The sequence below is a fragment of the Chrysochloris asiatica genome, unplaced genomic scaffold (assembly GCF_000296735.1).
Source record: "Chrysochloris asiatica unplaced genomic scaffold, ChrAsi1.0 scaffold00233, whole genome shotgun sequence".
Classification (NCBI taxonomy): domain Eukaryota; kingdom Metazoa; phylum Chordata; class Mammalia; order Afrosoricida; family Chrysochloridae; genus Chrysochloris; species Chrysochloris asiatica.
Genome location: NW_006408751.1, coordinates 1,166,249 through 1,179,282, shown reverse-complemented (window position 1 = coordinate 1,179,282; position 13,034 = coordinate 1,166,249). Strand labels below are relative to the sequence as shown.

Here is a 13,034-nt window from a genome sequence, read left to right as displayed (position 1 = left end):
CCTCTAAGTCATGAGAGATATCTCTTAAAGCTTTAATTTTACAAATAAAAATATATATGTAAAAAAGAGAGAGACTCACTCAATTCTCAATTTGGGAAGAAAGAAAGGTAAAGGAGCTAAAATTTATCTGAGACTTTTTTTTGTTTTTTAAAGCTGAGAATTAGTGATTGTGAACCACTGTTACTGAGAGGAATGTATACCTTAGGGTATACTGACAGATTAAAAGTTGAAAATCTCAGATTTAAGGGAACTGAATTCCCTCTGTTTATCAGCATGCATGCACATAAATCAAAAGAAGAGAAATAAAGTAAAAACCAATTAACGTTTATCAATTAAACCTAATTATTGTTGATTTAAAACCTCCAGACACTTTCATGTCAATTTAAAAGCTTCCAGACACTTTTATGTGCCATCCACTGAGAGTAACTGACCTTTCTTTTCAGAACTCTTTCTTTTTTCTTCAAGCCATTTCCCTCTAAATCCTTCCCCATCTTGCGTGACAAGTAGAACTTCATTTCTACTTAAAGCAATATCAGAAATGAAGACCTGGCGTGGATAGGCCCATCGACACTGTTTCAGAGAACTGCTAACTGATCGCCAGCGAAACACCTAAAATAAAACCAAGTTATACTGGAATATAAAGCAATCTAGCATATGAAAACTGACATCAAGAGCAGTATCTTCAAATTAAAAACTCTAATTAGCACGTTTCAGTGTTCATTCTTCCACTGAAAAAAAAAATAATATTAAAGTCACAGTAGTTTTAAAGAATCATGTTTCTTAGGGAGTGGAGTAAGCAAACATGAAGCATTAAAGGTTATTTCAAAGACATTTCTCTTGAGGAGCAATTTTCAGTATTAACTTGTTTGTAACCAATAGATCTGCTCCAATGCTATAAATAAAATTCTTTAAGTATAAACTTAGATCTAAAACTCTGTTGTAGTGCCATCTATTTACAGAAAGAATGAGAATCGCCCCATGAAGATCCAAACTTCACTATCAAGAAAAAATATGTGTACATCAATAACTTAACTAAATAGCTTAGAGGTTGAAAACAGTCACAGAGCTCAATGGCTCCCACACTGCCCTGCCAAACCTTAGTGTTCCTGAAAAATGGCTCACACACTACTGGTAGGGAATAGAGGGAGGATGAGAGATGGGGCATCTCATCCAAAACAGCAATTCCTTTATCTGTTTCATATATTAGTATCCCAAGTGAAACTGCATCCGAAAATTTAATGATGCTGATTTTTAAAGGTTATTTCCATCATAATCAAGTCAAAAAGAATGACATCTGATAAAATCATTCAAAAGTTACATATATTGAAGACTATATTGATTGATAGGAGCTCCAGTAGCATAGTGATTACAAGTTGGGCTGCTAACCTCAAGGTCAGCAGTTCGAAATGCAGTTCCACGGGAGAAAGATGAGGCTTTCTGCTTCCGTAACGATTTACAGCCTCAGAAACCTTATGCATGGTCACTGTGAGTCGGAACCAACTCCACAGTGCACCACCACCACACTGATTGAATGATTCAAGAGTATGGTTTTCATAGTCAGACTCTAATTTTGTGGGAAATAAACAGTCACAGTATAAACTATATCCTATTAATATACGTGAAAATATACCATAAAGACAATCCTTTTTTTAATACTCTTTTGTTTTCGCATGCCTTTGCCTTCTTCTACCAGTAAACCCTATACAGGGTCACTATGGGTCAGAACCGACTTGACGGCACTTAACAACAACAGCAACCAGTACAAATTAGAATTTTAATTTTTAAACCTAGTTCCTAGTTGTGTTAAATGTATCAACTTCAGTAGACTTATGCTTGTAACATATAAATAAGGTGGACCTTTATTACTAACTCTTCAATTTCAAAAATGGCAAAATTTACAGGAATTTGTGAACCTCAGAAAACATTCCTATTATATATTTGTATTTTACAGAAAAGAAGCAGATAGCCAACTGTGTTTATTCAGCTACAAGATATAACTTTTTTAGTCTTACAAATATACAAAATATATCTTTAAATTATTTACTTGTTTGTACAAGGAACTAAAATTAGACCTCTATTTACTTAAATGACAAGCAATTCTCTACATATTAGTGGTCAAGAAAAAAATCTACCTTTTAAATATAATGTCAAGAGTTAAAATCTCTGCATTTGTTATGTGTATATTTTTATAAAACTAAATCTGGGGAAATGTTTCCAGCTTAGTCTTTACTTAATAGAAAACGTAGTGACATGACCATCTCTTAGAAATACAATTCAGTATAAATGATCAAAGAGTGCATATGTCAAATAACTCATCAAAATCTCTTATGTCCATTTTAAGAATAAATGAAATTTAAAACTTCAGTTTAATAAAGAAATACTGTACATTAGTTAAATGTCATATTTTCAAACACCAACACTAGGATCAGATGTCAAAAACAAGTAGAGGAACAAAGTCAATAACATAACATTTTATATTATCAATAATATAAACTGAGAATGAGAGTACCATACTTTTAATAAAACACATACTTACCCTTCCTGCTTCATCCATGGCTAGAATGCAAATTTTTTGACCCCCATTTTCTTTCAAATGTTCAGGATCAACTTTGTATTCCATACACCCTCCATAAACAAGAACCTTTTTCAAGTTTAGTTGTCTAAGTGGGAAAAAATAAAAGGCTTAATTATTTTTTTTCCATAACACACATGCTCAATTTTAAAGAAATTATTACTTAAACAAAAATCAATGGTTGACTATTGTGAAAGATGAAAAAAGAAAAACTGGTTTGGGGTATCCCCAGTCCCTGCTTTCTGTATCTCAGAAAACCTATGGGTGGAGTTCCACTTTGTTTACTAAGAGTCAGGACAGATTCGCTAACAGTGAGTTTGGTATTTAAATGCATACGAGGAAGTCTCTATAGTTTTGTACGAAACTTTAAGTATCTTCTAATTCCACTTTTCTATGAACTTTCTGAAGCCCCCTTTTATATCTACCACGAAAGTCATCACTATTGCTAACACAATCCTTTATTCAAGAGCCAATGGTTTCATTTTCTCTATACATCTGAAAGAATAATATCGTAATTAACAACTTTAATATGTTTTAAGTTTTAAAAAAGATTCTTTTGGAATTTAATAACAAAGAATTTTCTTTATGAAAATGCAGACTTAATACATTTATGATTTAATGTTATATCAAGGGCAAATTTTATAAATGTTAACAAAATACCATTCTACAAATCTTCAGAAAAAAACTGATTTACTCAGTTGTCAGTAATGTATGTTCACAAGTTCATGTTTTATCCGAGTACTATAGAGAGAAGATAAGTTGTAACAAATTGATAGTTGACTTTTTCTGCTAAGAAACTAACTTCATGAATATTATTTGTTACATAAAGTGCAATCTCACTTCTACTAGCAAAAGCATATTTTGATGAATCTGAATTTTTATCTGTAATTGATGCACAGTTAGATGGCTACTCACTAGAATTCTTATACACGATTGCTTCCACTAGCTAAACTATACTCCTCCAGGAATCAGTTGTACTTGTTCAAAATCCTAGTTCTGTATTTACATTCATTGCTATAATTATATATAATTTAAATAAACATTATAAAAGCCAGTGAAATAACTGAAAAGAATATTTTCTATAAAAATAAGTTGAATACTTAAGAATGAAAGAATAAATATGAGTAGTGAAAAAGGGCTGTCAAATCAGGTATGGATGAAGCAGCTATCAAAGACAGGAGCCTACACTTACATTATTATTAGGTTCTTTACCAACATTGAAAATGAAATCACAGATGACAGATACAGTATGAGCACGGTTTATGAACAAAAGGCAGGGAAAAACTCCAACTGATGACCCACCCTTAATTAAAATCATTTATCATTCCCTGCTTTAGCTGAATTTTTGATTAACTAACCAACTGCTTGTCTACTACGTGCTATTCTTACATGCTTTCTGATAACAATTAGCTACACAAATACAAAGATGAAAAATATACCAATTAGCTATAAACACTTGGACAGGGTTCTAGAGGGTTCAGGGTATTTAATTACTTAAAAAGAAAAGTATAATATAAAATTGGCTATACATGAAGCAACGACAGTGTCACTAGTCACAAGTTAGCAGTTATATACTTCTATGTACCTGAAGCATGAAAAGAAAAGGAGCATAGAAATCGTATTTATCTAAATGCTAAACATAACTCAGAAATATTGTTTTACAATTTACAAAGAACTTTCATCACATATATTCACTGTATATCTGTTAAAGACAAAAAATATCAAATGCAAAAATTTCTGATTACCCCCTCTCCATTTTCTCCATTTGACAATTTACAAAGCTTGTTTTCTTGTTACGTGCCATGGAGTCAGTTCAGACTCATAGCAACCCTGTATAGGGTTTCCAAAGAGCAGCTGGTGAGCTTGAACTGCCGACCTTGCAGTTCAAACCAACTTTGCAATCCAGCGCATTAACCCACAGTGCCACACCAGGTCTCAGGTATTTGCTTGAAGAACATTGAACTAATAGGAGAGTTATGTTTCTTTCACAGAAATGCACATACTTAGAAGCCACCTTCTTGCATTGATAGTCTGCAAGTAAGTAAATATCTCCCCTTGTGGTAACACAGACTGTAGCCCCATCACTTGCAGCAACCAAGGACAGAGCGATGTCTTTATGATGAAGAGCAGAGACTTGACGAGGCGCAGTTACACACTTTTCTCCATTGGGATCTAACAAATGACCTAAAAAAATTACACAAATAAACAAATCACAAATATATTTATTTAAGAGCTAAATTTACTTTCCAGATGTAGCCAGCGAAGATTTCTTACCCAGCTGTCCACCATTCAATCCAAGTGTGTAAACAGCTTCTCTAGTCCATAGCACTGTATGAAACCTGCCTGCAGCTACTCCAATGACTGTTCTCCCTTTCAGATATTTGGCCTGCATCTATTCAAAAAGACAAAACAATACTGAAGTTTACCAATGACCTACAATCGAGCACAGTTTTACGAAGATAAGAGTAGACACGGGTAGCAAGTATAGGGAATACTTGCTGTCAGGGGCCCCCTCAAGTGCTAATGGCAGTTGTCACTAATAGATCTCAGCACTCACTCTAAGACGAGTGGTTTCCAGGACACATGATATATCAGTGCTGCTACTTCATTCAATAGTTTTAATATATGGGAAATTAACATGACATAAAAAACAAATCATTGCAATCTGGGCTGTTTTTTTCTAACATGCCATATGCAAAACAGCATTCTTACCCTTATTAGATTGTTAGAAAACACAGTACTTTTAATTTTTATATGACCAGGATCTCTCAACAGCAGTGCTATTGAACATTTGGGTCCAGATCATTCTTCCTTGTAGGGTACTGTCCTGTGAATCACTGGATATTTTGCCACATACCTGGTCTCAACCCACTAAATATCAGCGCCTCGCACTCCATTTGTGACTACCAAAAATGTTTCTGTTATTGTTGTTATTGTTGTGTAAGTGCTATCAAGTTAGTTCCTCATAGCAACCCTGTATAATAGGGTTTCCAAGGCTTTAAATATCTGTGGAAGCCGAAAGCCTCATCTTTCTCCTACAAAGTGGCTGGTGGACTCCAACAACTAACCTCATGGTTTGCAGTCCCTTGGTTATCCAAAGCCACTACACTCCCTAGATACTGCCTAATAGCCCCTGTAGGGCAAACTTGCCTCTAGTGGAAAATCAATGACATTTTCCTATCTATCCAGAGTAAAATTGAGACTAAAACCTACTGGCCATGCCTAAAGATGTCTGACCCACTGCTATCAAGTTTAATAAAACCTGCATACAAGGTTTGCAAAGTTTTAAATCTTTATGGGAACAAAAAGTCTCATCTTTCTGCTGTGGAGCAGCTGATGGGTTTGAACTACCAACCTTGCAATTAGCAGGTTAGCAACCCAGTGCTTTATCTACAATACCAAATGGTCACAAATTCTTAGATGGTTGAAGAAAATGGATCCACTCAGAAGTACCAGAGATTAGAGACTAACACAAATTATTTTAAACCCATTGCCACTGAGTCGATTTAGACTCACAGCAAGGCTATCAGAGAGCAGAACTGCTGCGCAGGGTCACAAGGTTGCAATCTTTATGGAAGCTGATTAAGACATATTTCTCCCATGGAACAGTTAGTGGGTTTGAACTGCCAAACTTTTAACTACTGTGCCACCCACGAAAAGCACCTGCTGCTATCAATTTGATTCTGACTCACAATGACCCCGTATAGGGTTTCTGAGGCTATTAATTTTTAAAGGAGCAGAATTCCTCATCTTTCTCCTGTAAAGTAGCTGACGGGTTTGAACTGTCACACTTGCAGCTGACAGTCCGGTGCTTATCCTACAGAGCCACCAGGACTTATGATACCACCAAGGTTCCTGCTTGATTATCCAAAATAACAAGGTGAATTTAATTATTTATTAATAAAAAGTATCTAGTAAAATTTTTAAATCCATAGGATTAGGCAAGTAAAGAAATTTAACACCCAAAGTGTACATTTTTATGAATTGTAACACTAAATTAGAGTACCAGTCCCCATTCTGAAAGCAGAGAAAAGGCACAATCTGCAGGTGAGTATGTAAATACAATTGTTGTTAAGTGCCTTTGACTCATAGAGACCTTGTAGAGGATTTCTGCAGAGCAGTTGGTGGGTTTGAACTGTCATCCTTGTGGTTCAAAGTGACCTCTCAGTACCAGTGCATTTTCCTGCAGCACCACACCAGTGTTACAATAAGTATAACAAAGGTATATATATAACAGAAACAGTGGCTTTTGAACCCATTTCTCCCCCAAATCAACTTGCCAGGTATGACTTCTGTGCAGACATAAACCACGAAGCCAATAAAACAGGCTTTTGGTTGCTTCGCTTGCATGAAACCATTTTGTGTTCACAATTTTGTATTCTCATTCTTAAGGAGGATCCCAAAATAGTTCACATTTCTCACCTGGCCCACCTCTGTTTATAAATATTTAAAAGTGGAATCCAGGTAGTTTAGTACCTAATTTTCCATGTACTCTCTCTTTATTCTTATGTTGCTCTTGTTATTAAGTGCCTTCGAGTTGGTTCTGACTCACAGTGACCCTGTATAGGGGTGCCAAGATGATTTTGAACCACCAACCTTATGGTCCAGTACATTATCCCACAGCACCAAACCAGGGCTGGAATTTTCCCACAAACTTTACTGAAGCCCCTTCATACTAATTTATACCATAGTAATTTCTCCTGGAGTAATTTACCACTGGAGATTAATTTAAATAGCATTTAAGTAAAATATGTATCTTTGACAATAATTTAATGCCTTTCTGTCAAGATAAATTCCTTAGCAAATTGTCACCTTATTGTTAACAAAAAGACCTTTACCTGTCTAGGTATATTACAACTGGGAGGTGGGGGGAAAAGTCCTAACTGATGAAAAACATTTAGACCAAATGTATAAACACAGCCATCTTCAGTTAATACAACAGTATGATCCTTAGCAGCTGCCACTTGGGAACAATTGTGACCGCTCAGTCCTTCCACAAGCCTGGGGACCTACAAAATAAAATGAACTTTAGCATAAAAGATTAGCATAGAATACAACAAAATCTGATATTATATCCAAAATGATATGGCCGATATATATGGCTGTATTTATTACAGGTAAACTCACATTTCTCAAAGAAAAGATACAGCTTAAAAAAATACAGACACTGGTTTATGATCAAGACACAGAACACTAGTAAGACATTTCAACAAAAAAATGTAATTCAACAACTGATTTTTGAGCACTTACCATATACCAAGCACAAATCTGTTTAGTATAAAGGTAACTCCTCATTCTAAGCATTCACTTGTGTGCTAGGCAAAAAACAAAACAGGAATCGACATATCCATTCACTGAGCATAAGCCTTTGAGTCACCTGTCTGAGTTCTGCCTCTTACAACCTATTTGATCTCAAACCTCTCTGTACCTATAAAACACATATTAATAGTATTTTTGACTTTAATAGTTTTTAAAAGGTTGCCATAAGGAGTAAATGAGTTTGCAACTTACAACAGTGCCTATCAAAGAGTAAGCAATCAAAAATATCGCCATCATGTATAAAATGAAGATGACAATGCCTACCTACAACTCACTCACAGAGCTGCGGTGTGGCTTAAGTCAAGGTAATGATAATACATGAAAGCACAAACAATGTCTGCAAATAAGCTATTGTCATATCTGGTCCTCCTTGTAAAGCAGTCATCAGATGAAAACTGTATCAGTAGTGTCTTCAAAACAACAACAAAAACTTACCTTTAAAAATACCCTAATGAACCAGTTCTCTAATATATAATGATTACTGTTTCTCAGCTCTAAGTTTCAGCAGTATAATAATCAATTTTATGACTGCACAATGAAAATATTGGGTCAATTATTAAACCATACATGATAAGACATTAAAAGCAAACAAATCTGCACTGCTTCAAGGAAAGTTTTATAATTAATCTGCCTTCTTTAACTAAATTGTGTAAATATTCTTAAGTTTATATCTATATTATCCTGACTCAATATTTACATAAGCATAATATAATTTTTCTTTTATGTTTTAGAATTCTGCATGTTATTTAAATCCTTGATATGAATGTCAAGAAAACAGCAAATTTTTTATAAAGAAAAAAAAAAACAAAAAACAAAAAACCTGGTATCAATTAATGTATTACTTTGGTAAAAATCTTTTTCACCATAGCTTCTAGTTTACCCACGTTCTGCTGAAGCTACCTAAATCGTATAATGACATTTTGATTACCAAGCATGTCTGCTCATCTCCATGTCCTAATCGTCCTCCAGGACCATGACCACAGGTATAAACCTGCCCCTTCTGAGACAGAAACACTGAGTGAAATTTACAAAGCACCACCTAAGGGGGGGGGAAACAAACATTAGACTTCTGTGAATGAAATATCTTTCATTTATGTCACAAAAGAAAAATACAAGGGTAAGTCAAAAAGTATTACTACAAAGTCATGGAAATCTTCCTTAAACAAAAATATCAAAATGTGAAGTTATTGTTTCTTGACATATCCTCCATTTCAATCTGTACACTTCTGAAGCTGGTGCTGCTGTAGGATAGCAGTGGACTGCTAACCAAAAGATTGGCAATTCAAACCCACAAGCTGATCAGAGCAACAGAGGCAGCTTTCTGCTCCCATAAATATTTACAGCTTCTGAAACCCTGTGCAGGGTCACTGTGAATCAGAACTGACTCGATGGCAGTGAGTTTGAGAATCCTTCCCTGAAGAATTCTGTACTCTTCAATTATACCATGTCAAAAGGACAGGAGAAAGAGGAGGCTCCTGTAAATATCTAAAACCTTGGAAATCCTAACAAGGCCACTATGAGTCAGATCTATTCGATGGCAGTGAGAGAGAAAAAGAGTAAAAGAATAAGGACTCAAATCAAGTCCTTTTTAAGTGTTCTTCAAGCTTGGGATCAAACAGTAGGATCAGGGCTAAGGGGTAAGGTTTCCCTCGTTCTACTCAAAGAATGAGAAGGTACATTATTTTGACAGAAAAAAATTCCTCAACATTTTTATTGGACTTCTTTTGGATCTTTTTGTTATATCTAAGACTCGTCCTTGGTTAAGATTTATTCTACAACATCATCTTCATTTGTTTTGACCTTGCTCTAAAGATTTTAAAGACTCTTGAGTTAGCTGATCTTCGTAAGTCTTTTTGGTACCTATCCAAAAAGCTTGCTGAGGCCCAGGTATTTCCTTAATACTGCAACTCCTCAATCATGTGAGATGTCAGCTTCAGTATCCACCACCACCTCCTTGGTAATTTTACAGTCTACTTCCACCAGTTTCTGGACTTCAGCCAGTTTCTTCATTCATCAAGGTTGACAGTGTTCCCTTTGTTGGCTCATCTTCGAAGTCCTCTCGACCTTTCTTAAAGAACTTGATCCATCTAAAAACTGTTGTTGTATGTGGGCAGCATTCCCACAAACCTGTTGCAAATTTCACTGATTTGGCAATATGTCCACTTGAGTTTAATTAAAAATGTGCTATTAGCTCTCACTTTTTCCCCATGACACAAAAAGTATTCCGTAGTGAGACAAGGACAAATGCATTGTTGATAGAACTTCTCTACAACCATCCACTGATCACAGAGATAGGTTTAAACAAACTTGATTTAGAATAAACCTGTCCATGTATGAACTAGAAGCCAGTAGCAATACTTTTTGACTTATCCTTATAACAGAATATTTCTAATTGGTTAAAATGGTGGGTACAATGGGTATTCACTGTGCTATTCCCTCTTCTGTGTAAGTTTTCTGTAATAAGAAATTAAAACACATATGCTTTATTATAAAATAGAGACACATGGGAAAATAACAAAAGAGGAACTAAACATGTGTTACACCCAGAAGAAACTAAACAAAGGAAAATGTGAATACTAAGTCTTCAATTATGAAAAGCAGACGGCAGCTTTTTTCCAATTTCATGACATCTCAAAGAGCAAAAATTTAGCAAAGTGTAATAGGAAGCACACAGATTTCCAACTAGTGATATGTGCTATTAAGGTACGGGGAATGCCTTCAAAGTAGTTCTAAAAAAAACAATAATGCCACTATATGTGAGGATAAGAGAGAAAATGTACAGTATGTCTTTTATATATCTCTTTTTCTCTAACAGATTACATCTTTAATAGTGCTATATATCTTTAAATAATATATATTTATTTTTGAAATTTTCTTTCCTAATTTCTCTATTATTTTCCTTTACAACATCACAATACCCCATCCCATCCACACAAACAATTATGCACTCACATACTCTTACCAGACTACCAAAACCACCAAATCCATTACATTCAATTCCAACACCTGGTAACTCCATGTGGTACAGAGTAGAACAGACCCCTGGATTTTCTTGGTTGTAATCTTTCCAGAGGAGTCCTGGTGTGGCATCATAGGCTAAGACATTGAATTGCAAGGTCTGTCTGACCATAAGGTCAGCGGTTCAAACTCACCAAGTCGCTTCTCAGAAACGTGTATAGGGTCGCTACAAGTCAGAACTGACTTGACAGCATTAACAACAACAAAAGCAATCTTTACAGAAGCAGTTTGCCAGGACTTTCTGCCACAGAGCCACTGGGTGAATCTGAACCATCAGTCTTTCAGTGAGCAACACAGATTGTTAACCATTTTTACCACCCAGTAACCTCCAATTTACAACACTACTTGTATTAATGTTTCTATTTTACATAGTTGAAAAACAAATGTAAAAAAAGGTAGGGAAATTCTATTGATTCAATGATTAAAATGTTAGTCTTCAACAAAGTTAACAGACACCCAATGAAAAGCTGAGTTATCAAATACAAAAGCACAATTGTCCTTCAAAATACCTGCTTAATGTAAACTCCACTCCTGGAGAACAGATCCACCAACTCTGGATGATGTTTGCTATTTTGGCTTCCATGACCCAAGGTGAAATTTGTATTATCTCCCCAAGTATAGACTTCTGTAGGATCTAAAGTGAAAATTCATTTTTATACTCCTTTAATGTTTTTTAAAACAAATATAAATTACAGTTTAGCTAAAACATGAATCTTTACAAGAATTAATTTAACTATCATAATTAGAAAGATGATGCCAAAACTCTTTTAACTAAACTATGAATCCATTAAAATATAATAATAGAAATCAGAGTATCAAAATCATAGTACAGGCCTCTATCAATATAAGCAATCTAACCTTTGGTTCCTTGATTCAACAGCCAAATATTATGTATGAAGTTATTTAAATGTGAATTGCTAATCCATATGTAGACAGAAAAATTGTACATAAAGCAAATGTGTGTGACATTACTTACTATTTCTACAGAAACATTAATTTTCCATACATTTCTCGTGGCAGATGTAAAATTACACTAGGGACTAGGGTGATAGCCCATTAAACTGGGATAAAGTGTCATTATGATTAAGTTTATGATGTGAATTTTCGTTTTTATTTGGAATGCTGTTAAAGTTCTAGAATGAATTGTAATTGTTACTTGCAATGTGGTGTCCAAAGTAGAAATAAAAAATGAAGAATGTGTCTTGATTTAGCTGGCTTGCTAGTTAGTATAAACTACATAATGCCCATTTTAATCTTGTCTCCTTTTCCGCTAATTACCACTTCCAGAGTTCAAGGAACAAACAAACTAAGGGATAAGTGAAATTAGAGTGTGTAGGTAGAAAGATCATTTCCATTCCTTTTCCATTCTACCTTAAATGCTGACATTACTTTCTGGATGCACATTAATTACTTTACAATAGTCATCATTCTAACTGCCGTTCCACTTCAGGCTGTATTTTTACTCTTACAGACAAAAATATAAAGTGAAGAATGCAAATAAAAGTGTTCAGAACATCACCTTGTGGTACAATAGTGAATAACTGCTATCAGGACTGACTGTAAGTGTTGGAAATGTAAAGGTAGATGTTTTGTAACTAAAGGAGGGGAGTGGTTGATTTTGCAGTCCAGGAGCAGAGGTCCTTGACACCATCAGTGAGAAGAGAGGAGTGTGGGACCCTACTCAGAGAAATAGTGATGCCAGAAATGGAAGCAGAGACGATGACAAGGAGAGATGGTGCAGCTGCAGACTCTGGACTTGGGGAGGAAGAAGGGCTGTGTATGGATGGCCTGGAAGCAGGCTTGCAGGGTGTAACCTTTGGTTGTTTGATAATGCATGGAGGGGATTGTAATCATTGCAATGAAACTAAATATGATAGGATGAATGTAAAGCGGGTGTTCTCCCATGTAAACGATCACATAATTTGCAATAAAAACTTAAAAAACAAAACAAAAAAAAGAGTATGTGGGAGAAGAAAGAGTCCCCACTGAATAGTTTTCATCTTGTCTAGATGGGTCTGGTTAAAAGAGACAGGGATAAGATTCCTTTTGGTTCAATAGTGAGTAATAATTATCATGACTAATTGTGACTGTCACAATTGTAAAGGTAGAAGTTATGTATCAAAAA

General features: G+C 35.1%; 1 protein-coding gene across 3 annotated transcripts in view; it reads right to left on the bottom strand.

Moving 5' to 3' along the window:
• Positions 1 to 13,034, bottom strand: part of IBTK (inhibitor of Bruton agammaglobulinemia tyrosine kinase) — a 120,446-nt gene that overhangs the window by 92,194 nt on the left and 15,218 nt on the right. For all 3 annotated transcript variants that reach the window (XM_006873272.1, XM_006873274.1, XM_006873273.1), the window contains 7 exons: positions 11,419 to 11,543; positions 8,820 to 8,930; positions 7,411 to 7,581; positions 4,847 to 4,964; positions 4,576 to 4,756; positions 2,537 to 2,660; positions 432 to 609 (listed from right to left, as the gene is read on the bottom strand). In XM_006873272.1, the coding sequence (XP_006873334.1) occupies positions 432 to 609; positions 2,537 to 2,660; positions 4,576 to 4,756; positions 4,847 to 4,964; positions 7,411 to 7,581; positions 8,820 to 8,930; positions 11,419 to 11,543 (1,008 nt within the window). The remainder of the gene's footprint in view (positions 1 to 431; positions 610 to 2,536; positions 2,661 to 4,575; positions 4,757 to 4,846; positions 4,965 to 7,410; positions 7,582 to 8,819; positions 8,931 to 11,418; positions 11,544 to 13,034) is intronic.